Raw genomic sequence first — 26,253 nt, 5'->3', positions numbered from 1 at the left:
GTGGATAACAGTAAAGTACCATGGAGGGAAAAGACTCAAGTTTGGACCTCAAATCAGAACTGAAGAACCATATTTGAGTCAATGTACTCAGATACAATCCACCAATGGGGAAAGACAGTGTTAGCTTAGGTGAATAAGCTGCAGTATGTGAAGAGAAATTAGCATTTTCCTGCAAACAAGTCAGACAATATTCTGTATTCAATATTTAAATTCAAGATTCGAAGGTTTTTATTGTCAATTTTCACTGTATATATGAGACATACAGGAAAAATGAGATGCTGTTTCTCTCTTCCAGCTTTTAAATATCTAAAATTTAAATATAAAATACAATAAAATATAATAAAATACAGTTCTATAAAAACATTCTATGTACACAGTGCAGGTAGTGCAGTGACAGTTTAAAAATGGACGCACATTAAGGTGCAGACAGTATTTGAGATAATATGCAAATAAGAATGTGCAAAAAGCAGCTGAGGTAGAGTCCTTGTATGTAGTGTGTGTGTGTGTGTGTGTGTGTGTGTGTGTGTGTGTGTGTGTGTGTGTGTGTGTGTGTGTGTGTGTGTGTGTGTTACAGTCCAGGGGGCAGAGGGGAGTATCACAAATCAGACTCTCCCCCTGAATTTAACACCACAAATGCATAAAATAGACCTCCTTTAAATATGAATGGTATTTTTCCCTTATGTAATCCCATAATATAAAAGAACTAACCTGAGGCTGCTGCTAAAAAAGACGCCCACCTGCTAGATGAAACATGCCCAGATTACTTCAGCTCTCTCCTGCAGCTCTTCTTGCCTCGGGGAGGAATTTTACAGCAGAATTTACGTCACATCAAACCTTTAATTTGTGCATTAAACAACTCATCGCTGTCCTGTTGATTCAAGGGCAGTGCCAGATGGCAACAAAAGACAACAGGACCTAAAAACACACACACACACACACACACACACACACACACACACACACACACACACACACACACACACACACACACACACACACAGTGGAACACACTCACCTGCAGCATGCCTCACCTCTGTGTTGTGGAAACAGCAGCCTGGATTAATGCTTAAACTTGCCCTCAGATGCAGTCTTCCTCATGTACAGAGAGAGGGTTAGATACTGCAGGAAAGGTGCACACTGCGTCCTCCTCTCTGACCCTATGGGACGCGTCCCGCCCTGCCCCGAGGATCATGGGAAGTTGGAAGGAGCTTTAGATTGAAAAGAGAAGTTCAGAGACATGAATATGAGGAGGTTTTTCCAAGCACACAGGAACGAGGACTACAGTCAGATCCAGTACCTGACTGCCAAGTGCAACCGGCTGGCTCTTGATAAAGGTAAGACATGGAGGTTCAGACTTTGACCTGTGTGAGTGAAGTTACACATTTATATTGTTGAGAGCTCTGCACTAGATCAGACTAGATACATGTTAGACACTTTTCATTTTTTGACTGTTGAGTTGTTCATGTCTCCCTTAATTCAAAGAGTCTGAATCTTATGACATACAGAAGCACAGAAGAAGTGTAATGTAATGTAATATAATGTGCAATTTAACAGCCTTGGTTCTGTGGTATCGAGAAGTGAACTCCTCCTGCTGCTTCACTTGATTTTTAATGGACAAGGTTTATGTTTAGTTCTGGTTTCAGGCCACACAAACTACAAAGATTTAAGCTCTGAGCAGAAGCAGCAAGGATGATTAGTTACTCCTAAAGTGTTTCTGCACAGTCTAAAGTATATAACATAAGGTAATATGATGCAATAGTCAATGTATGATTAGAATTGAGTCCCCTTGCTTGTTATCAGGTGTGTCTGCATGGCTTTATTGAGTTAGCATTGTCAGGATTAATTATGAGGAGATTAAATTCTAGAGAATAATCTTTTGATAACAATAACAATGAATCGCAGTGGGAAAGCAATAAAACTACTTGATTGGGTTTCAACTCCTGTCTTTTGTTCAGATATGTTAGAGTAATCATTAAACACAAGTGCAGATACTTATGGGAATCCCCTTGTGCTCCTTTATGAATAGAAAGACACTCCATGTTTAAATTCTTAGTTTGATTTTCTTTGATTTTTGTTGGAAGAGACACTGAAAAAGCTGAAACGATGGATCACTCATAGATATGACATCAGTCCCTCCAGGAAGTTGCGATTTCGCGATCGCAACTATCAACGCAAATTCAACCAATCAGCGCGATTTTCCCGCAAATTTGACCAATTACCTCAATCTCAGCCCCTGCACGTCATCGGTTTTGTCATCAATTTGACTTCCTTGGAACATAAACATAAGTCCTCACTTGATCGGCACTTTTCAACAACAAAACACGCACAGAGAACAGGTGAAAAGAGGGGACAGCAGGCAGGACAAGTGAACATGACAACGTTATTATTTATAGATTGAGGGGCTCAGTGTTAGCTTGGTCTCTACCTGCAGCAGGTGTGCTTCATGAACCAGCTCTCCTCACCTCCATGCATCTGTCTCATCTTCATTGAGGATTTTTACCCCCCGGTGTGTGTTAGTGACAAAGACACAACCGGGGGGCGTCTGTTTACTATTTGATGTTTGACGTTGTTGCCGCCATCACCGTAAAAAGCTCTGCATCTACAGCTTGATGTAATCCAGTTTGGTGATACATCAGACACATTCAGTAAGTTTTGATCAACTCCTTGTCATCAAAGATGCAGATTAATTTCAGAGTGCCGTGAACTAACTGTGCATCAGTCCCTGCGAGGTGCATTCAGGGACCGTCGTAAATGTGCAATACAGTCCTTTCATGGCATTTTTCTGTGAATCAAGAGAATCAAAATACAGTCAGTGGCCACCTCAAGATTTTTTTCTAAAAACAACTGTAATTTAGCGTATTTACTTGCCTCAATTTTTTCAAAAAGCTGTCGCAAAATCAGGCTTTTTGGGCCGCAACAATCTCAAAAAAATCCCGCGAAATCCTGGAGGGACTGATAATATGTTGCTTTATATGACTGTGAGTCTGTAAATGTTCCTCAAGTTTCATGACCTAAGTGGCCTTGGTTAAATATGATTCAGAAAGGAATTTTATTGGCGTCTTTGTGTAATGAAGGGACAGTCATCTATTCTTCTATTCTCTCTCTTTACATCACCTGACTTCCTTCTTCCGTCCAGTCATAAAAAGTGCAGTCACTTAAGGTTGCCACAAACAATAAATATGTTTTGCAACAAGCCGCTTACACGAACCACGCTGATTCAGAACATATACAGCACTGAAAAACAGGTTCTGTAGCTCGGTGAAATCATTTCTGTGTCTGCGATTCAGTATTTAAATCCTACTTTAGGTCTGGTCTTCTCAAAAACACACCTCACCACAAATGTTTAAACGTGAAACATGAGGGAGCGGTTCTCCAGTGTTGAAGCATCAGAGTCAAATTTGCAATGTGTTTGATTTCTTTTTTCATCTCATCCAGAGTTTCTTTGTTCAGGAGAATATTTAGTGAGTAAGAACTGAAGTCCTAATGATCTTTTTTAATGATGGATCCAACAAAAGAGGTGGAGATGAGAACAACCCTAGCAGTAGCATGATAAGCTGTAAGAGACAATAACGGGAGACCTTGCATGAAGTATCTACATGAAGAAGTGACATCTAACAATAACAGTGATGAGGTAAGCTCCTTGAAGCTCCAGTGAGAGGTGCATATTCGCCAGCAGCAGAGATAAAAAACCAGTAAAGTACCATGGAGGGAAAAGACTCAAGTTTGGACCTCAAATCAGAACTGAAGAACCACATTTGAGTCAATGTACTCAGATACAATCCACCAATGGGGAAAGACAGTGTTAGCTTAATAGCATTAGCTCATTTGGGGTGAATAAGCTGCAGTATGTGAAGAGAAATTAGCATTTTCCTGCAAACAAGTCAGACAATATTCTGTATTCAAGATTCAGATTCAAGATTCAAAGGTTTTTATTGTCAATTTTCACTGTATATACGAGACATACAGGAAAAATGAGATGCTGTTTCTCTCTTCCAGCTTTTAAATATCTAAAATTTAAATATAAAATACAATAAAATATGATAAAATACAGTTCTATAAAAACATTCTATGTACACAGTGCAGGTAGTGCAGTGACAGTTTAAAAATGGACAATGAAAATAATAAATAGATAACAGTGCAAATGATATTAAGGTGCAGATAGTATTTGAGATAATATGCAAATAAGAATGTGCAAAAAGCAGCTGAGGTAGAGTCCTTGTATGTAGTGTGTGTGTGTGTGTGTGTGTGAGAGAGAGAGAGATAGCGTGCATGCGTGTGTGCGTGCGTGCGTGTGTGTGTGTGTGTGTGTGTTACAGTCCAGGGGGCAGAGGGGGGAGGTAGTGAGTGGAGTATCACAAATCACAGACTCTTCCCCTGAATTTAACACCACAAATGCATAAAATAGACCTCCTTTAAATATGAATGGTATTTTATAAAAGCCTACATTTTAAAGTGTTCTGGTTTAAAACATCATGTTATTTTAAACTGCAGGCACTAAAAATCATGATACCGTTCATTAAAACACATCCAAGTGTCACACATTCAGACAGGCCTGAGTTGAATGAAAAAAGATGCACAGCTTTGGTTCATCGCTCTGTCCTGACCTCGTTTCTCTCTGTGGCTGCAGGAGTCATCGACAGAGAGTTCCTGGTGTCCAGGGACAGAGAGAGGAAGCTGCAGAATGATCTGGAAGCTGCGACCGCCCGACTCTTCCAACAGGAGCAGCTGAACATGGAGCTCAGGATGAAACAGGACCAGCTCGTCAGCCGGATCCACCAGCAGCAGGTAACTGAAAATAAAAGCATTTTGAAACAGCTTTTATTTTTGAATGCAACATTTTTTTTGGCCATTTGGTGGCAGTGAAGGCAATCCAATCCACTTTTTATTTGCTGCACAGTGAGGTAAAGTAAGTTAAAACACAGAACATAAAACACTGTCAGAAAATATAATAGAATAAAATAAAAGAATCATAATAAAACACATAAAAAATAAATTAAATTAAAATAACTGTAGGAGAAAATAAAAATCCAATAAAAGAACAGACAGAGACAGAGACCACACAACTCTCATGCCAAGGAGTAAAAATATGTTTTAAGGCAGGATTTAAAAGTTGTTAATGTTGGAGACAGTCTAACATGGGGGGGCAGCTTGTTCCACAGTTTGGGGGCCACTACCAAGAAGGCATGGCCTTGGTCTTAAGGACCACAAGAAGCTGCTGTCCTGTAGACCTCAAAGACCTTGCAGGAGTGTAGCTTTGCAGGAGGTCGGAATATACTGTGGAGCTACTTGATGTAACGATTTAAAAACAAACATTTAAATCTTAAATCCTAAAATGAACAGGGAGCCAGTGGAGGGAGGCGAGGATGGGGGTAATGTGCTCTCGCTTACGGGCGCCGGTTAAAGGTCGAGCAGCAGCATTTTGGACTGACTGTAGGCGGGACAAGGAGGCCTGGTGAACGCCTACATAAAGTGTGTTACAGTAATCCAGATGAGTTGAAATATAAGCATGTATAACTGTGAATGGTGAACAGTGAATGCAAGAACACAAGATTTTAAAGTTATATTAAAGTACTTTTTTCTACATAAATGTGGAGTCTTTTATCCACCTGATGCATCCAGGCCTAATATTCACCCTTCTTTTTCCCACGTTTGGGTCTCCACCAACCTCTGAGAGATATCTAGGTCTTAAACTGCTGCTGTTGCACTTTTTTCTGCACGCTAGTCACAAACTTTGGCTTCTGTTTGGTGCAAGAAAAGGCGGCGTCAAGTTGGTTTATGAGAGCTTTTTTGAAAAAAGATGCCAAATCATGCAGAAAATGAGCCCTAAAACCAAAACTGTTTGTTAAAAGAGGCTGAAACTCTCTGTATGGTTGCACAGTTTGCTGATATGAGTAACTCCCTATTCCTTACTTAAATACTTATAAGAACAGAAGCAGCATTCAGCTTTATCTCAACCTTAAATGTTGTGGAAATCCTGTCAGACCTCACTCACCTGAAGGATCATTCCTGAGTGTATTTAAAAACGTGTGTTACTCTACTTTGACGTCTTTAACCACATTACTTACCTCAATTTACATGCACAGCCATGACCGTAGGTCATGGCTGTGCCGCAGGTCACCTCTGAGGCAATTACTGAAATTGTCCAGGAATGAGGCTTCCAGTAAGAGCTGTAAATGCAGAGGTTTGGCAGTGGTTACAGACCTTTTAGGGGTTTTAGCTCTGAGGCACAGGTGGCAAAGTATGAGCTGAGGGTGGTTTCACTAAAAAGAGATTACACTCTGTTTTTGGGACTTTTTAAAATTTAAATCAAGGCCTCTATCATGAAATTAACAGGATAAAAACAAAGATTAGAGAAATTGATTCAATTTTGTGCCACACTAATCTTTTTCTGTGACCGTATACCCTCTGCTTTGTTTCATAAAGTTGTGATAATCTCAACAGCCGTTCATGGGAAAACTCTGCTTCAAAACTTTGGTAATAAAGAAGTTAATGTTTCACTTCATGTGCACTGATTTCTGCAGAAACCTGCTCCTGTTGATCTTGTTTTACACTGTGATTACTAGTTAGCTCCCTGGTATTTGTTTAAGATTAAGAGAGTGTGACTCACTCACCTCCCCACAAAGATATGATATAACATCAAGCTGGGGCTTGTCACAAACTGTCTGACCTATAGGTGTGATTGATATCACTTGTGCCGTCTGTACAGGATAATAACTCTGTTGACGTCTGTGGGGAAAAGATGTCAAGAAGTACTAAGGGAGAAAAGATTAACATGATAATCATATACGCTTTTACATGTTGGATCATTAAACTTTGATGAAAACATCTGTATCAGATTGGATGCAGCTGCTGTACTCTGAGTAGCAGAATAAAGAGGAAACTCACAGGTTCTCTTAAATAGTTGATGATTCAGTGCATGCATGGTAGTGAAACTAGAGGAACAGAAGCCCTTAACTGCTGCTTGCGTGTGCAGACCCTACATTTGCCATCACTGTAACTCAGACAGTGACTGCATTTAGCCTAGTTGAGTCGGCCATTATTGTTAGGCCTATTTGTTTTGTTCTTTATGTTGTTATATAGGCTGGCCTAAAGATGTGTTTCCTGTTCATGGTCCTTGCTCATTTTATGTTAAAATGCATTAAGTTATGTAGGCCTGTCACTTGTCAGTGCAATTAAACTTTCAAATTTAGTTCTGCCTTCTTGCCTTTTTTTAAAAGATTTTTCCCATTGAAATACCATTGTGACAACCAACCCCATAGTGTGTGACAACCAACCCTATAGTGTGTGACAACCAACCCCATAGGGTGTGACAACCATCCCCATAGTGTGTGACAACCATCCCCATAGTATGTGACAACCATCCCCATAGTGTGTGACAACCATCCCCATAGTGTGTGACAACCATCCCCATAGTGTGTGACAACCATCCCCATAGTGTGTGGCAACCAACCCCATAGTGTGTGTGACAACCATCCCCATAGTGTGTGACAACCAACCCCATAGTGTGTGACAACCAACCCCATAGTGTGTGTGACAACCATCCCCATAGTGTGTGTGACAACCATCCCCATAGTGTGTGACAACCAACCCCATAGTGTGTGACAACCATCCCCATAGTGTGTGGCAACCAACCCCATAGTGTGTGTGACAACCATCCCCATAGTGTGTGGCAACCAACCCCATAGTGTGTGTGACAACCATCCCCATAGTGTGTGGCAACCAACCCCATAGTGTGTGTGACAACCATCCCCATAGTGTGTGACAACCATCCCCATAGTGTGTGACAACCATCCCCATAGTGTGTGACAACCCCGTGATAGGGTTGGTTGTCACAATGTGTCAGAGCGCTTTGATAGTTAATTGCCTTTTTGGTACAATGAGTTGGAAAATGAGAGGGATACACATTTCAAGCCAACACCTTAAGCTTCCATTTAATGTAGGATGGCTATTGAAAGATGTTTTGATGATGAGCAATCATCAAAACAGTAAAAAGTGTGACAACCAACCCCGTTCTCCCCTACTTATCTCATTAAATGTTCACTTTAAGATGTGTGTGTAAATGTCTCGGTGTCTGCAGGACCATGTGGACTTGCTGCAGCAGCGGCTGGTCCTGCTGGCAGAGGAGAGCTCCCAGGACATGGAGCTGCTACGTCAGGTCGGCACAGATCTGCTGTGTCTGCAGACCTCCGAGGTGAAGCTGGAAGGCCTCGTGGAGGAGCTGCAGGCTGAGGCCCAGCACAGAGCCATGGTCGTTGATAGCCTCCAGACAGAGCTGAGCGTCGAGGCCCAGCACAGAGCTGTGCTGACAGAGAGTCTGCAGGCAGAGCTGCACAGGTAGGTCCTGTGTACACAAACCAACTTTGGAAACTTCACCTTTATCGTGTGTTTCAACTACATTTCACCTTCATGCATATTGGTTGTTCTCATTATGCATGAAGGAGAGTTCTGCAGGAATGAGTCATTAAACAGACACCCTGCTCATAACTTCTAAAGTAGGTTACTAACAGATGCCTAATTATGTCTGGAGGCTGCAGGGACGTTAAAAAATAATCACACAGAGGATAAACAAACTGGAGACTCACTGGTGGTTACTGCAAACGATGCAACCAAGGTTTAGATTGTTTATGGTCTCATGTCAGCTCAGTGCCTCAGGTGATTGTAGCTGCGCTTCATGAGACATAAGATGGTGTTCATTTGTTAAGGTTGTATAAGAGGATGATGAAGTCTGTCACAAGGCTAATTTTCTGCAGTATATCAAAACAACATAAAAGTTCTGGCTTTTCATCAAGGGAACGATTACGACTCTGAATTCTAGGTTACCTTCAAAGTACAAAAACATTCCCTCGAACTGCGTCAGACTTGAACTCAGCTCAGAGCCGAGGGGGGAACCTTGGAAAGTTTGTGGTGACTTCTTGTTTTTCTTCATTATGCTGAACTGATGATGATTTGATTTCAAAACGTTCCTCCACGTTTCACACAGCCGTTCAAACTGAACTTCATTTACAAAGCTAACATTAACCCAAGATAAGGCCACACACTGAGCTGAGAAACGCTGAAATTATTAGAAAAGTTTGATTACCATCTCCAGCAAACTGAAGCCAGCTGAAGCTGTCACCACAGAGAAGATCTTCATCTCACATTGTCGACTCGAACCTGAATGAAAACATAAAAGTTCAGTCCGGAGATTTTGAGTCAGCAGAAATGCAACGGCATGCCTCGATGTGGAGCGCTGGCTGGGAGTCAGAATAATTAATAACATCATGATCCAACGCCAGAGGATGACAGAGATCTTTACAGTACAGTAACAGAGAGATTCACATTTACATTTTGTACATTTGTGTTCAAGTTCTCATGAACTGCAGAATTAGAATAACAATGTGAGATAAAAAAACAACAACTTTAAGGATCACTGAGAACAAACAGAAATCCAGAAGAGGAGATTTGATACAAATTCATTATAAAGAAATTAAAGGAAATCTGTGTTTAAGATCAGTTCAAGCACCAAACATCATACTCTACACTTACTGTATGTGTAGATCAAAAGTCCCACAGCTTAAAAACCTGCTTTTTCTCTTCTTAGACATTTAACCATTTGCTATTTAGTTTTTAAATGAATGAAAATGTTTAAATATTTCTTTTAAATTCTGCAAAAAAAAACAAGCATCACTCAAGCAAGAAAGGGTTGAAACTTTCATACAAGTTAAGGCTTTTTAAAGCTTTTTTGTACCCATAGGTAAACCTGTTTTGCAGCCAGTGAGATGTTAGGTCAATACAAAATTACAAGATAGATGTCAGACAGAACAAACTCCTTAATGTGCAAAACATACAAAAACATCCTAAAACTAATCTAACACTAAAAATGGTAAAATGAATAGACATGATAAAATGATAAAAGTGCTAAAGGTTCCATTTAAAACTCATATCAGAGAACAGTCAACCAATAAAAACGATAGAATCACATGAATAAATAAGACAATCTGGGCTCAAGTCTTAAAATTGGAGGCTGACTGTGTGAGAAAATAAAAGCTATTGCTTGTTCAGCTCAGTAATAGCAGCAGGAACAAAGCTTTTCTTGTGACGCTGTGTCCTGCACCTTGGGACTAAAAACCGTCGTCCTGACTCCTGAGTGAAGAAGCTGGAAATCACTGTGCAGAGGGTGTGAGGCATTATTTAAAATAGAGGTGGCTATCCGCTGTAACTGATTAGTGTACAGCAGGGGTGTCAAACTCATTTCAGTTCAGGGGCCACATAGTTGATCTGAAGTGGGCCGGACCAGTAAAATCAGAACATAATAACCTATAAATAACGACAAGTACATTCTGAAAATGTTCTCATTTAATGAACTATCTTTATTTTTCCATGATGAGTCTCATAGTGGGCCGAATATATAACTCTTTAAGCCCTGAAACCTGCTGTGAACACACCAAGCACACAGGTTACCCATTCACCTGACACACACAATCTAATGTTTACTGCAAAAGAACAGAGGTTATAATAATGAAGAAGGTAAAGTTGATTATTTTGGACCCCTCAGCTCCATCATGAACAGTGTGCTTGCTGGACAGTGTTGTATGCAGGAGTGTAGTGCTGGTGTTTGTAGTTAGTGGATCATCTTATAGTGCTCTAAAAAGTCTTTATGAATCGACCCCCAGAGGACACATTGGAAGTATTAGTTACTTTTATTGAAAAATTGCAGTTAATGTCTTCTCTGTCATTTTTTCACTTTGCAAAGTCGTTCCGCGGGCCGGATTTGAACCTCTGGCGGGCCGGTTTTGGCCCGCGGGCCGCACGTTTGACACCCCTGGTGTACAGGGATGCTGTGGATGCCTGTGGCTCACCAATCAACTTGCTTGACCATTTAACAATCTGGTTTAAAGTTACACTACAATTCAACAGTTTGGACACACCTTCTCATTCAATGGTTATTTTAATTATTCTCAACATTGTATTTTAATACTGAAGACGTCAAAACTATGAAATAATCTGGTTTTGCCATAATCTGGATTACAACAGTAGTCAAATAGGGCTATCCATTGTGTGCTAACCCTACCTCTGAACAACACAACTGATGGTCTCAAACACATTAAGAAGGCAAGTCATTCTACAAATGAACTCTTGACAAGGCTCATGTTCATTAGAAACCAGATTCCAGGGGACCACTTCATGAAGCAGACTGAGAGAATACCAAGAGTGTGCAAAGCTGTCATGAAGGAAAAAGGGGGCTACTTTACAGAATCTAAAATATAAAACATATTCTGCTTTGTTTAACACTTTTTTGTTCATTAAATAATTCCATATATGTTCTTTCATAGTTTTGATGTCTTTAGTATTAATCTACAGTGTTTACAATAATTAAAAGAAATACAAACCCTTGAATGAGAAGGTGTTTCCAAGCTTTTGACTGGTAGTTTATGCCCATCTGTCCTTTCTATCTCTGGCTTTGGGGGACATCAGGAGTCATGGGGCAGGCTACTAAAGTTATCAGTAGAGGGCGTAGTGGGGTGGGTTTCTTCACTGAGCGCTCATCCTTTCTTTCAGCACAAGTGCCTTGTGTTTATCTAAAATCTTGTGAACTCTGTTTGTTGTCAAACTCTTTATTAAATGACTCTTCAGGGATGTATTCATCTTTTAAAATCAGAGATCATTGATGGCGTTTTCTCTGCAGTGTGTGCCAGATTGTCAAATTCACACACAACCATGTTTGGTCAGTTTGATGTAGTTTTCTCTCAAGATACTCACAATCATGATGATGACAGCTACACCCTTTTAAACCCCCGTAACAGTGAAGTAGATTCACAACATATCCGGTTGAATTTTTCATGCAACCCACTTCTAAAAAGTTCCCACAGATGACATGGTTTTGTGTTTGTCCTGCAGTAAAACAGAGGAGCTGGAGGAGCTACAAAACATCAACAGAACTCTGACCGCTGAGCTGCAGGATTTACGCACCGCTCACCGAACGCAGGTAAGGATCAGAAATAACAGGAACTGATTTAAAACACTCACATGTCCTGAATCATTCAACTTTATCTGGATTTATCAAATGAGTGAGAAGGTTTTCTGAAAAAATTGTCTAAGGAGGAAATAAAACAACTGTACAAGAGAAACTCTTCAAACCACTCAATGTCAAGTTGTCCAAATTTCATTTTTAACAAGATTGTTCTTTGTTTTCTATATTAATAATTTTTCAAAGTCTATAAATGTCTTGAAATAGTGATGAAGTCCATCTCAGGTGTCCTAAATCACTATAGGCGTTTTTCAACCAGAGGAAGTTTAACCCAGAACTACGTGCATTTCGACCGGTGGACCCAGGGTCTAAACTTAGTTCAGGGGTAGATAATCTCCCCCCTAAAAAGCCCCTGCTAGGGGGGTAGTACTTTGCAAAGGTCCCGGGACTTTCAGAGGGCAGGGCCTGGAATGCTGAACATGTCTGATTGGTAGATTACCTGCATTGTTTTTATTCCGCCCGCCGTCCACAACAACATCACACACATCTGTGATTCACTTGATTTCTCTTTCTTTCATTAGTTTTTATTTCTTCTATCTTTTTTGTATGTGTGTGTACTTTCCAAAAGAAGAAGCTGTGATTCTCTTGATTTAGCAGCTTGTAACAGTAGTCTTCTCTCAGCCCACCGTGAATGCGTCTCTCCCGGTGTTATGGTTTTAAAAGTGACCCTGTAAACTGGAGACCTTCAGCTGAACGTGTCAATGTTTGTGGAGTTTACACAGCTGTTGAAACACAGAGGGAGTTCCTGGGAATGCAAACTAGTTTATTTTTTATTAAGATTTCAAAATATCCTCATCAGATATTTAATGATGGTCTAAAGACGTTTATGAGGGATGCATCCGGCTGAGAGTCTCCAGTTAACAGGGTCGCTGTTTAAACCAAAACACCGGCCGATCTCTGCCACGGCTTTATGAGTTCAAAAGGATTTTAAAGCCGTGTTGAAACGTCTTTGCTACTCGCGCTTATCTCCTCTCACGTGTTGATTCATTCATTGCTTTTCCATGTTTTTAACCGCAGGAGAAAATTTTCACTTTTTTTCATTCTTTTTCTGCTTTTGGATCACAATTTCAAATTTGAGGAAAATTTATTATTTCGACGGGAACCGGGTCAACTTTTTTGTCAAATTCTTTTTTTCAAAAAAATGTTTTCAAATTTTTTGTTTTCAAATGTATTTATTTTTTCAAATTTTTCTTTTCAAATTTTTTTTCAAAAATTTTATTTTGCAATTTATTTTGTCAATACATTTTTTTCATTTTTTTCCGAAAAAACAAATCACAGTCATTGTTTTTCCATCTGTGATTCACTTGATTTCTCTTTCTTTCATTAGTTTTTATTTGTTCTATCTTTTTTGTATGTGTGTGTACTTTTCAAAAGAAGAAGCTGTGATTCTCTTGATTTAGCAGCTTGTAACAGTAGTCTTCTCTCAGCTCACAGTGAATGCGTCTCTCCCAGTGTTACGGTTTTAAAAGTGACCCTGTAAACTGGAGACCTTCAGCTGAACGTGTCAGTGTTTGTGGAGTTTACACAGCTGTTGAAACACAGAGGGAGTTCCTGGGAATGCAAACTAGTTTAGTTTTTATCAAGGTTTCAAAATATCCTCATCAGATAAGTATTTAATACTAATTTATTACTTAAACTGAACTGCTGCTGCTTACTGGTTGTAATACCACTTTTATCCAGCAGGTGTCAGGATTGCATGCTCTCATCTACACTACACTTTGCCTCCTTGTGTTTTGTTTTTATGACTTTATTATTCACTTTTAATGATATTCAAAAGAATGAGGAGTATTCGTCTTTGTCTCACTCACAGCTAACTCTCTCTGAAACAATAGAGCTCACCATCACGCCGCTGCCAGCTCCTCCAATCACAAGAAACTGATTAACGCTGCCCTCAGGTCAGCGATCCAGCTGAAAACAAGTCTGCTGTGGGATTTTGAGAAATTAATTACATGAAACTGAAAACCTGAAGGTCAAAATCTACGCTTTGTGGCCAAATCTTAGAAACTACAACCACCCCAAAGAAAACACTAACTCAAGTTTTGCTGGCATTAATGTGTTGAGTCTGGGCATCAGGGAGACATTCCTACACACTGTCAGGGTTTGTATTTATTCTGGGGCTCCATGACTTCACTCCCTCACTGGCCCCTGTTTCGACCGGTCCATCAGACAGCAAACAATCCAGGAAATAATTATCCCTCCTGAAGGACGGCTGCAGAAAGTCCAAGAGGGAAAAAGTGAACGAGAAGATTTATTTGTGGTGGATCTCTCTGTGAATTATTGTGAGAGTTCAGGGAGTCAGGGATAAAGTGCAACCCTATCATATTCACCCATCTTTCAGGAAGTCTTATTTCTTCTTTTTCAAACACTCTGTGCATGCAGGGATACTAATGTGATGTTGTGTCGTCTCTGAGGTGAGGGAGCTGCAGCAGGAGAACGAGAGGAGTCTGGGGAAACTACAGGAGACAGCGCAGCAGTGTGAGTGGCTCTGTCAGCAGCAGCGCTACTGGATGTGCTGTGTCAAGAGGTGGGGGGCGCGTCTGATTTGCAGAAGCTCATTTAAATAACTTTACATGCAAACCCTTCTCATAAGGTGCAATATAAACACACTGTTGACGCTGCATATTGTTCATATTTGATATTTCTGCATCTCAAGCCTTCGCAGACAGAAAAGTTATGGTTAGTGTTTCCAGCCAAGAAAGTTTAAAGGAAAAGTTCCAAGTTTAGGGAATTGTTTTCTGATTTTATTCCAACCTCACACTTTCTTCAGGAAATCACATCACTGAGGACTTTAGTGAAAATTAAAGAAGTAGAAAAAAAGTCAACAAAGTGCAAATTAACTCCAGCTGCAAACATTAGAGTGATGAAGTACAGAAGCATATTGAATTCACTTAAGAAGAACAAATCCTCTGTTTTTCTGCTTTAAAGAAAAATGAATTAATGAGATGCTGCTACCTCAAAACGTAAGGAAACAAACACACCCCAACTGTTAAGTTTAATGCAGTATTATTGTGGTTTGGGTTTGAGACGATGGGTTGTTTTTATTGTGTTGATTTTGCACGGGCACATAAGAGCTCTGCAGGTTTTCAGACGTAAAGCCTGCTCTGATTCACTGGATGTTGCAGTACTTCTCCAGGGTCAGCTTGTATTAGCTAATCTCATTCATATACACTCACACAGAAGTCACCGGGAGCAGTCTTTCTCAGAGACACTTCTGCATGTGACTGTGGGAGCTGGGAGTCCAATAGGGAAGTGTTAAAAACTGCAGTTCATCGAGGATCCGCTTGAGGCTGGCTCCAGAAGTACAGGAAACCACATACACACAAATTCAAAGAAGCCGATGTTTACAGCAGAAATAAACATGTTTACAGCCTGGTTCAAAAAACGAGGGTAGTCTGGATAGCTCATTTCTCCATCAGCACACACTGTGAGGGGGTGACTCTTTTTTATAACGCAGCAATTTCGAAGATATTGAGATTAGGAGTCTTCCAATGAGAGGCACAGCTGACTTGATTGACAGGCAGGAACAGTCTAGCTGTTGGCAAGGAGGCTCAAACTCCGCCTCTTTATGTCACAATCGCTCGACAGCAGAAATATGGCTCCCGCCGACGATTGGCCTCAAAACAGCGCTTCAGAAACAGATGGGTTGACGTCACGGATACTACGTCCATATTTTAAACAGTCTATGGCTCAAACCACCAACTGGATACGCAGGGACTCAGGTGACTAAGATAAGATAAGATAAGATAAGATAAGATGAGATGAGATGAGATGAGATGAGATAAGATATTACTTTATGGATCCCCCGGGGGGGAAATTCAGTTGTTACAGCAACCCAGACATAAGTACAATCAAGAAGAAGTTTCAATAAATAAAAATAAAATAAAATAAAATAAAATAAGTAAAAATAAAAATAGATAAATAAAGCTAGAATACAATTTAGATATACACAATGTTACAATGGAATTTAAATTAAATAGAAGTAATTACAGGCAGTATTAAAAATGTTTCAGTAGTGACAGGTTGACATGGTGTGATTATGGTTGGTAATAAAAGATTAAGCAATATATAGAAAAATGATACGGGAATGCAATATGACCATGAGTTGTAGTTAGAATAATAATGTAATATAACATAATATAATATGGCAAGATAATTATAATACAGTAAAGTATGCGTTATAATGCCAGCAGCAGTCAAGAGAGAGAGTTTGGGATGAGATGATGGAGTGTGACCGACAATGCAGGGATGGTATGATCTTCTTAATTCTGAAAAATTAGAGCAGAATTAAATTTTTGAATTTTCATCTTTTCTCATAATTCTGAGAGTATCTTGTTTATTAAAAAAAAACATATATTTTCCAAAGTGAAGCAATATGCTGCCAAAAGTGTCAAATAAATACATACAAAGTGACTGAAATCACACTTTTTTTTTAACTTTTTCAAATGTTTGAGGTTTGACTGCAGCTCTTAAGCACTGCGATTTAATGACACATGACAAAAGCAGAAATAGAACCACCTCCTGCTCAACTTTGTAAACTAACTCCCAACAATTGTAAAAAGTAATATTGTAAGTAGCAGGGAATCAAACTGCACATTAGTGTGTATTTGGTTTTGCAGAGATTCAGGCGGTTAAAATGAATCACAAGCTCACTATTTTCTCTAGACTTTAGACTTTAGACTTTATTGTCCCCTTGGGTAAATTCTTTTCCACAGCACCTTTCTGCATTCCCACAGACATTGACAAACACAAGAACATACACTGATGGCTCTAGACAAGAATAACCTTTATTTAACCAAATGAGAAGATGAATGTAATTTGAGGTGTTAATTAATGATCTTGACAAAGCTATTACTCAAGTATTGTTTACATGTATTTGTGAAGAAATACATATATTTAATCTTTGTATGTCCTGCATGGTTTTACGCTCACTTCCTCTAACCTGTAAACTCAGCATTAGTAAGACAAGCTATTTCACATCATCTCTCCTGAAGCTGCACACATTACTTCCTGGACTCTGATTCGTGCCAGTAGAAGAGGTCGATCTGATTTCACTAAACGCTCTGTGCTTTGTGACAGATTCAAAGCCTGCCTGATGGAGGAGAGGAAAGCTCTGCTGCGACAGGTCAGCACGCTGGAGAAGAAGGCTGAGAGACTGAAGAAACACTCACATGATGAAGATCCCACACGGAGTGACCCTGGTTCCCCTCAGGACACTGAATGCAGAGACAGGTGAGGAAGAGTGAACAGAGCAGCACTCACACACAGTTTATGGACTCCACTCAGGGCCAGAACTCAGCTCGGAGGAGTTTTAAGAATGAAGAATGAAACGAAGAAAAGAAAATACCTCTGCATCTCTCGTGTTATTTAGACCTTTTCTGCTTTGGCCCACTTCTACATGCAACAATTACCAACAACACATCGAACCTCTCTCTCTGTTGAAACAGTATATCATGGGAAGGAGACGCAGAGGCTGACCTGGAGTCTCAGGTGGAGAAACCAAACTTGCTGTATGAGGAGCTCTTCAATCAGGTACAAATTAAAGATAGATAGATCTTTATTTGTCCTTAATAAGGAGATTTGTTGTCACCGTCTGTACAAGAAGACATGTATAAAACACAAATAAACAATAAACATCCACCCAGCCTCACAACAATGGTGCTCATCATCCCACATATGAACACACTGGACACATATGAACACACAGGACACATATAAACACACCGGACACATTACATTGGCATTTTATTTAGCAGTACTATGGCCGACAGGACAAAGCTTCTGCAAAACCGGACTGAGTAGAGGGGGTGTAAACGCTCTAAACACACACTGAAAGGCAAATGTTTGCATTTGTCTGTTCCTTTCCTTTTGAAAACTTTAGGTGGGTGACACGTGCAAACATATGTAGTGACATATTAGGATTATATGATAAGCTTTTGATGATTTAAAGACCTTTAGTAGAGGTGGATTAGTGTGTCTTGCAGTAACTGTTTGCACAAGTACACTGAACCTTTCAGTCTCAAAGTCAAGACAATGCAAGCAAGTGCATTATTTTGAATGGCCACCAGGAGGCAGACCTGCTGGTTGCAGAAGAAGTCAGATTGTATTGAAGCAGATTAGTTGATATGTTTCAACACCTACTTTTAAGTTTTCCTCATTCACGGTGAAATAGAAAGAAAACATGGATGACATCATGGTGGCTACCTTCACTCCTTCATGGACTACAGGGGGGATGCTGGAAGCTGTTTTCAAACTACACGTTGATCAATAACGGTTCAGTCCTCCTGACTTTAACTTTGAGAGCTTTTGTGCACGATCATTTGCACTGACAATAATCTTATTTGCTTTGTACACATTTCTTTTATAACTTAATTTAATTTTGAAATATTTTTAATGGAATTTTTCCTTTTTTTTTATGCAATAATTCACACATCACAACATGTGTCAACCAAAAACATTAACACGGCAAAACAACATAACAAGTCAACTTAAGCCTAACAAACTACTGGACGTAAAAATAGAATATACAGAGTATATGTATTTTAGGCAAGACAAAACAAAACAAGACAGCAGAAGAATAAATTAATAAATAAATTAATTAATTAATTAATTAAAAACTAAAAAAACAAAAAAACAAAAAAACATAAATACATAAATAAATGAATAAATAAATGAATAAATAAATAAATAAATAAATACATAAATAAATAAATGAATAAATAAAAACAAACAAAAAACAAAAAAATACATAAAAATATATATATAAATAAATAAGTAAATAAATAAATAAATACATAAATTAATAAAACCAAAAAACAAACAAATAAATAAATAAATACATAAATACATAAATAAATAAATACATAAATACATAAATAAATTCAATCTCGACTGATCTGCACAATCAAACTACTATCAAGCTGTTATGAAAGGTAAATAGTTGCTTAAAGCTACCTGAAAATAATATACTATGACAAAAAGTTACAGAGTAAGAAATTGTATTCATGTTGCCTTTATATTTAAAACCCTAGAATATTCAGGCGGTGCTTATTTATGACTAAGAGAAAAAAAAAGTCCTCATATTTAAAAAGTTTGGACAAAAACATGGCTTTCATTCTTGCAGGAAAAATAACACCAAAAAATATATATATATGAAAAAACATTTAATATAATTGTTATTCAACTAATGACTTGTTGCTGCAGCTCTGATAAGAACGTTTTCTTTTCTTTTTTTAACCTTTAAATGAACCTTTGTTTTAAAAGCAACAACGTCAGGAATATAAAAATGCTTTTGGGTCAGAGACAAGAGCCGCTGTGGTGACTGAAACACAAGACATCCAAAAACACAGAGCTAATATTCAGGGGTGTGGGACTGCCAGTTCTTACAGGAGCAGCCAGAACTCTGAAACCTCAACAGAGCTGGAGTCTAATCTTTAGTCTTCTCATGGATGTTAAAAAGACTTTATGCAATCAACGAATGAGCACAGAGCCTCCTTGAAGAAGAATCTAATGATCTCATACTGACAGGATCTCCATGAGTCACATGGTTTACTGACAGGTTTTGCACAGGAGTATGTAAGCTATGTTTAACTGAACAATTAAATCACTGTGATCAATATTTGATGATCATTGTAGTGATGAACCCACAGCCTAACAGACATGAACAACACTGTGTGGAGAGGAATGCACCAATAGGAGCAGTGATATTAGGGTCAGGTGGTCAGCAGCTTGCACAGCAGACATACAACTCCAAAAACTAGATAGAGGACGCTGTGGTGGGATCAGCTTTTGAGATTGGTGTTGCACAATATTTGGAAACAAGACGAGCAAATGAAGACCTCTGAGTTTTGTTTTATTGCTAATAGCTGCTATTACATGCTGTCATACATGTTTTTAAGACGACAGTGTCTGCATTTGCTGTCTTGTTTAACCAATGAACTCAAGTTGTCGTTTGGACCTCCCTTTAGGATCCTCCTCTTACTTTTCTATTCCACTTCTCCTGAACTTCTGGTCTCCTCCTTTAAAATCTTAGAACCCACCAGTATCTTTCCTTCAGTGTTTTAAAATATCTGGATAGGAGTCAGCTTCAGATCTAGAGGGAGAATGTCAGAAATCCAAAGTACACAGCTTATATTCGTCTGGGCACAGCTGCCAGTCTGCCGAGGGCTCGTTGTGGTGCCAAAGTGAAGAAAATAAGTCTGAACTTTTCAGAGCCGTGGAGCCTCATCAGTGTTTTTGTTTTGTCTGACTGCTGTGTGTTTTTAAGGGACACTATATGTGGTGGTGAGCTGTAAATCAGACAAGCAGCTGTGTGTCTTTAGAAGGCATGCCGGTCTCACAAATAGCCACCAGAGGGCGCTGTTTACACTCATCTTCTTTATTTTAAAACGATGCAACACAGTTATTACAAAAACCTGAATATTAAACATGTACTACCATGTGTTTTAGTTTGTTTACCTACATTACCTTAATGTAGTTTGGGTTTTTAAACTCTGTATGACGTCTTCTTCTTGTAGTTGCTTTCTACCGTCTTGCTTTTACTCTAATCTCGCATGATCTGTGTTGTTGTCTGTCTAGAAACACATGTTTTGAGGAACCAAGCTGCATAAAAATCTGTGGAAAGCATTATTAATACACATTTTTAAAGTGCATGTTGCTTTTAATTGTCGTGTAAAATGTTTGTGTCGGTCAGAACTACAAAATAAGACTTTGATTGTTCAAGTGAATAAATAACTGTGCAGGGAATCATCATCTGAATTCATGGGATGTCTCTGATTTAACAAGTAAACAAGCTGTGAGCGTTTTCAGTGTCTTTATAATTTAATAATAAAGGAGCCTCAGCAGAGAGGGAGCACACTGTGCGTCTGATCTCTGGGTTTATTCATTGATCTCAATCTGAAGAACTGAAGCAGTCTTTAGATTTTTAAGCAGAGATCCTCTACCTTTCGAAGGACCCGTCCAGGTCTTTTGAAATTCCTGGATCAGGGTCAAATGCAAATCTCAGGGGTGAAACAGAAATTCAAAACAGTGAGATATTCATCTGAGGATGTCTGCCAGCCCCCTGTGGACCTGCAGTCCTGCCAGGGCATTCATGAAACTGATACTTCATGGGCACCAGAGTCTGATCAATGATTTATTTTTCTCTGTCTGTCTGCTTTTAATAAGTTAAAGAGGCTTTGAGGAAACTTTGATAGCTAAAAGCCGTTTTGCAGTCAAACAGGAACCCTACAGTGTCCCATAAAGAGCTGCTCCAGGAAACACTCTCAAATCCTGACAGGACCTCGAACGCCTCATCCTCTTGGATTATGTTGATAGTGAAGAACCCTTAAAGGTTTTTTCAAAGCTCCCACATCTTTCAGAGTGACACGATCAGTGTTTTAGGAATCGTGGATAAGAGGAAGCCTGACAGACAGAACTTAGGGCTTATCCTCGTGTGCTGCCAGTCCCCAGAGGAGCTGCAGCGGCTGCCAAAACCTTGAGAGATTGCTGATACTTTCTGGGCACAGGAGTCCACATTAGACCTTTTCCCTTGTCTGTCCGTCTGTCTTTCTGTCTGCTGCACATGGCTTCCTCCCAAGCTGTCCGGGTCCTCTTCCAGAGCTGCAGAGAGATGACTAATAAAGACTGGAGGGAGCAGATTGCCAATAGCCTCAGTGCTTCATTCCCCTCACCTCTCACAGACTCTGCTGTGCATTTCTTCAGATAATTATTCTGATTGAGTGCAGATGATGCTTTTTTTCCTTCCCAGAAGTCCCTGCAGAGCTGAGAGAGGGAGGAAATGTAGCTGGAGGAGCAGGGATCGCCGGAGACAGAGAGGAAACAACCGTGATAAAACACATTACCAGCTCAGACAGGATTCACATAAACTGTAGATTCACACTTCTATAGACATGAGAATCACTCAGAGATGTGCAGAGGTCCGGAAATGGACGTTGTAGGAGACATGCTGCAAATGCTCAAACGATGCAAATGCAAAAGCGCAAAACAGCAGACAAAGGTGCTGCAAAAAGCTGAAACAAGAACATTAACTGCAAACACAAATACATAAATGATGCAAAGCCAAAAAAAGCAGATAACCAGAAAACATGCAAATGCAAACCCTGATTTTACAACAGCAGTACTTCAGGCCTGTAGGGGGAGGCTTTAGTGGAGCAGCTTCATTATTGACAGGGCAAAGAAGGAAACCAGAGAGTGTCTGAAGATCACCTGTCTTTGTCAGCTTACTTTTATTTTACCCGCCGATAAAATGTCAAAGATCTCCCAGGTCTGTACGGTCCAGATTCTGAGTTAGTCTGAAGCAGACGCTCACAGTCATGAAAGTTCATTAACTCTTACTTTAGTGTTTGCAATGCTTTCTCTCGCTGTCAATCATGGCATTATACAGGACAAAGAAGTAGCATTAAAGTAGTTGAGGAGTTCTAAATAACTGTGTTTTTATTTTAAAGCTATATTTTTGGGGCTTTTATGCATTTTTTTATAGAGTAGAGGACAGTGGATAGGTCAGGAAACCTGGAGAGTGGGCGAATGACATGCAGGAAAGGAATCCAATCCGACTGCCCGCCTTATGGGCACCCAACTTAACCATTAGGCTAAATCCACGCTCTAATCCTAACATGTGGACATGAGTCATCACGATTAGAACTACTTGCTATGACAGAAACCACGTTTCAGAAAAAGGTATTTGACGTGTGTTTGGATTTTACAGTAACACCATAGACTGTTTAAATAATGGAGGTAGTATCCGTGACGTCACTCATCTGTTTCTGAAGTGCTGTTTTGAGGCAAATCGGCGGCGGCAGCCATATTGGAAATGTTGAACTCAACATAAGTGCTGTCGAGCAAGTGTGACGTAAAGAGGCGGGCTTTGAGCCTCATCGCCAACAGCTACAGTGTTCCCACCTGTCAATCAAGTCAGCTGTGCCTCTCGTAATGGAAAACTCGTAATCTTAATATCTTTGAAACTGTGTGTGCCGATCAAGTGGCAACCTCTAGTCTCAAACGATGAAGCCCATGCCAAAGTGTTATAACCTGCAGTACATCAAGAATCCACTTGAGGCTGGCTGCAGAAAGACCGGAAACCACATAGACATGAATGGGAAAAAGACGATCTTTGCAGCATTAATAAACATGTTTACAGCCTGGTTCAAAAACAGCTTGGCCCTAAGAAGCTAATCTCTCTATCAGCACACACTGTAGGGGGGGGGTGAATTTTTTTCTAACTTGACGGTTCAGAAGATATTCAGATTTCGAGCTTTTGCCCATATAAGGACATGACTGATGTGACTCCCGGTCGGGAACACATAGCTGTTGGCTAGGAGGCTCACACTACGTCCATATTTTATACAGTCTATGGTGCCGATAGAGAAATGAGCTATCCAGACTACACTCATTTTTTTGAACCAGGCTGTAAACATGTTTATTTCTGCTGTAAAGATCGTCTTTTTTGAATCAGTGTGTATGTGGTTTCCGGTACTTCTGGAGCCAGCCTCAAGTGGACACTCCATGAACTGCAGGTTTTAACACTTCCTCATTGGCTTCAATTCTCGCGGCCGGAGGTTGCTGCTTGAGTTAGACCCATGTCCCATCTGTTAACACAGAGGAGGCGGGCTCTATGGCGTTTACTGCAGCCAGTCACTTTTGGCTTCACTTTTTGGAAGGTGTCATGTCATCCATCTTTAATACACTCCATGATCGAAAACATCTCCGCGCCTGGACCTTGATAGCTGTTAAAAGTGTGTTTTTATTTACTGTTTTAACTAGAGTTAGGTCCTCAAGCACCTTCAACATGTTGTGTAAATTAGTGTCCCTTTTAAACTGTGGAACCAGAGGACAATTAGAGAGGTCTCTGATTAAGTAAGCTCTACTGGATGGAGGTTTTAGTTTCCCCCTGTACGTTTAGCATCTTGATGGTGTCTGGTTATTGTTTGTAGCCTGAGCAGTACTGACCAATCACATGTGTTACATATCCCCTCTTATAATTAAGAAGGTTGCAGGGGGGTGGTGCTAATCTAAGGTGGAGAAAAGGTGATCCTGTTGTCATGTTGTGGTTGTAAAATTGCAGAACTGATGTATACTTAAAAACCAGGCAGAACTGCTAACAGCTGCACCTCTGTGCATCACCGTCTCTGTCATTCTGACGATAAAGTAGCATATAGTGAAATAGCAAAAATACCTTTTAACACCTAACCCTCTGCTGGATAACAGGTGAAAAAATAATGTTGAACTTTCCCCACAAGTTTTGCATTGTTAAATAAAACCACGTGATCAAATCCCAAACGGAGGTTCTAAATGGGGCTGTAACAGCGTTAGCTCACTCTGCAGTAATTTCCCCTGATAGCATTCCTTCAGCAAATCAGTTTACAGATTCAGCTGCCAAACTTTCTCCCTCCATGGAGAACAGGGATGCCTGTACACCTGCAGGACCAACATTTGGAGGGAAGACAGACATCGTTCAGCTCTGTGGGCCTCTGAGGTAGCAGATATGTAATTCATCAGCCTCTTCAGGAACTCTTAAGAACCTAAACCCTGACTTCATTTTCCAAACAACTGAAATATAATCCTTGATGTGTTGTTGGAGCAGACGTTGCAGCCTGGACATCTTCATACCTCGATGTCTTGACCCATATTTCCTCACTTGGACATTCTTCCTGAAGTTATTTTCTCTCTGATTTCCCCTCTTGCACACACTTTGTGTTTATTGTCTTTGGTCATCTTCACTTATGGTTTATTTCTCTAACCTCAGGCGGGGAGCCCTATCAACGGACACCAGAAACCTCCTTGAGGACAGAAGCCTGGAGCCTGGACTCGTCTTCCCTTTCTCTTCCCACCTTCTGCAGTCCAGAATATGACTACTAGATGTTTGTGTGAGCGGTTAGCTTTGTGGAATACTTCCCAGTCATTGTCAAACAAAACTTGAAATAACACAACCTGTGAAACCAAACATTGAAAGTTTTTGTTCCACCATTGTTCAGCTGTCTGTAAAAGAATCTGCTTCATGATAAATGACTGAATCAAAAACAGCACAGCGCTCTCCTGTCCTCCTTCTGCTGTGACACATGCACATCACATGTTCCCAAAGTCACATTCTCCTGTAATTGTCCATTATTCAGACCTTGTAATCACAGCACCGCTAACAAGAACAAAAGCACCTGAGAATGCTCTTTTGTTGCTCTGCCAGCGAGTCCTCACAGGGAAGCAGCAGCTGGTCTGCAGAGCAAATAACAAACGTGCTGTTTGGAGCAAAGTTAAGCCCTACTGATTGTTCCCCCGCTGAGAATCTGGTCCATCTCCTCCCTGATGATCACATCCCTTCACTTATCTCGCTCCTTTCAGTTGTCAGATTGGATCTACAGAGTGTGTTTGAGGTGTTACTGGCTCAGATTAAAAAGGCTTCATCATACGTTAACCTCATGATGCACAGCAGCAGTTAACACACTGAGCTGAAATGTTTGGGGAAAGATATCTGAAGCATGCAGTAAAGGTGTGTTTCCATCCATCAGCTTTCATGCACATTTGAGTTATTTAAGTTAGACACAAATACACCTATGAGGATACTGTGCTGCAAAAAAAAAGGCAACATGTGTAAGCTCCTGGAGGGACACAAAGTCTGTCAAAAAAAGTAAATGCAGCACATTACTTTTAAATTGTGTTATTGCACCTAACTGAAGAATTAGCAACAAAATCTGTTGACTAGTTTGGACTAGTCTAGCTTCAGGACCACAGACTGTATAAAACATGGGCATAGTCTTCAGAGGAGGCCCCACAGTGGTGGTTTCAATTGCTACAGACCAGTACCAGAACAGACTTGCAGTACCACCTAAATCACCTTGATCAAGATTTATCCTTCAACTCTCAAATTCAACAAATCTCAAGGTCAGCCTATTTTCACTTGCGCAATATTTCTAAAATTAGACACTTCCTATCTCAGAGCGACGCAGAAAAACTAGTCCATGCATTTGTTACCTCCAGGTTAGATTACTGTAACTCCCTCTTATCAGGCTGCCCCAATAAGTCTCTAAAGACTCTTCAGCTAGTTCAAAACGCCGCAGCTCGAGTATTGACATGAGAGCACATCTCTCCAGTGTTAGCTTCTCTTCACTGGCTCCCAATAAAATATAGAATAGAATTTAAAATCCTTCTTTTAACCTACAAAGCCCTTAACAATCAGGCCCCCTCGTATCTTAAAGAGCTCATAGTGCCCTATTACCCCTCTAGAACTCTACGCTCCCAACATGCAGGCTTGCTAGTTG

General features: G+C 40.0%; 1 protein-coding gene across 4 annotated transcripts; it reads left to right on the top strand.

Moving 5' to 3' along the window:
* Nucleotides 1-1,103: 1,103 nt before the first annotated feature.
* On the top strand, nt 1,104-25,024 carry LOC117817389 (coiled-coil domain-containing protein 114). 4 transcript variants are annotated; one of them, XM_034690091.1, is made up of 8 exons: nt 1,104-1,334; nt 4,628-4,785; nt 8,078-8,334; nt 11,878-11,965; nt 14,419-14,531; nt 17,084-17,236; nt 17,452-17,536; nt 24,747-25,024. In XM_034690091.1, exons 1-8 carry the CDS (start codon nt 1,238-1,240, stop codon nt 24,783-24,785), a joined length of 990 nt encoding a protein of 329 aa, XP_034545982.1. In that variant the 5' UTR covers nt 1,104-1,237; the 3' UTR covers nt 24,786-25,024. The 4 variants fall into 4 exon arrangements, with proteins under 4 accessions (XP_034545982.1, XP_034545985.1, XP_034545983.1 ...); XM_034690094.1 differs by lacking the exon at nt 1,104-1,334 and adding an exon at nt 3,149-3,245; XM_034690092.1 differs by lacking the exon at nt 1,104-1,334 and adding an exon at nt 3,285-3,461.
* The last annotated feature ends 1,229 nt before the right edge of the window (nt 25,025-26,253 follow it).

This window comes from Notolabrus celidotus, chromosome 8, assembly GCF_009762535.1.
Source record: "Notolabrus celidotus isolate fNotCel1 chromosome 8, fNotCel1.pri, whole genome shotgun sequence".
Taxonomy (NCBI): domain Eukaryota; kingdom Metazoa; phylum Chordata; class Actinopteri; order Labriformes; family Labridae; genus Notolabrus; species Notolabrus celidotus.
The sequence above is the reverse complement of the archived record's forward strand: the minus strand, read 5'-3'. Positions and strand labels throughout refer to the sequence as shown.

Excerpts from the sequence above, each read along its gene's own strand:
- LOC117817389 (XM_034690091.1), top strand. The coding sequence starts at position 1,238 with ATGAATATGAGGAGGTTTTTCCAAGCACACAGGAACGAGGACTACAGT. Across the intron at positions 14,532-17,083 it reads TGGATGTGCTGTGTCAAGAG|ATTCAAAGCCTGCCTGATGG; the intron begins GTGGGGGGCGCG and ends GCTTTGTGACAG. Across the intron at positions 17,537-24,746 it reads ATGAGGAGCTCTTCAATCAG|GCGGGGAGCCCTATCAACGG; the intron begins GTACAAATTAAA and ends CTCTAACCTCAG.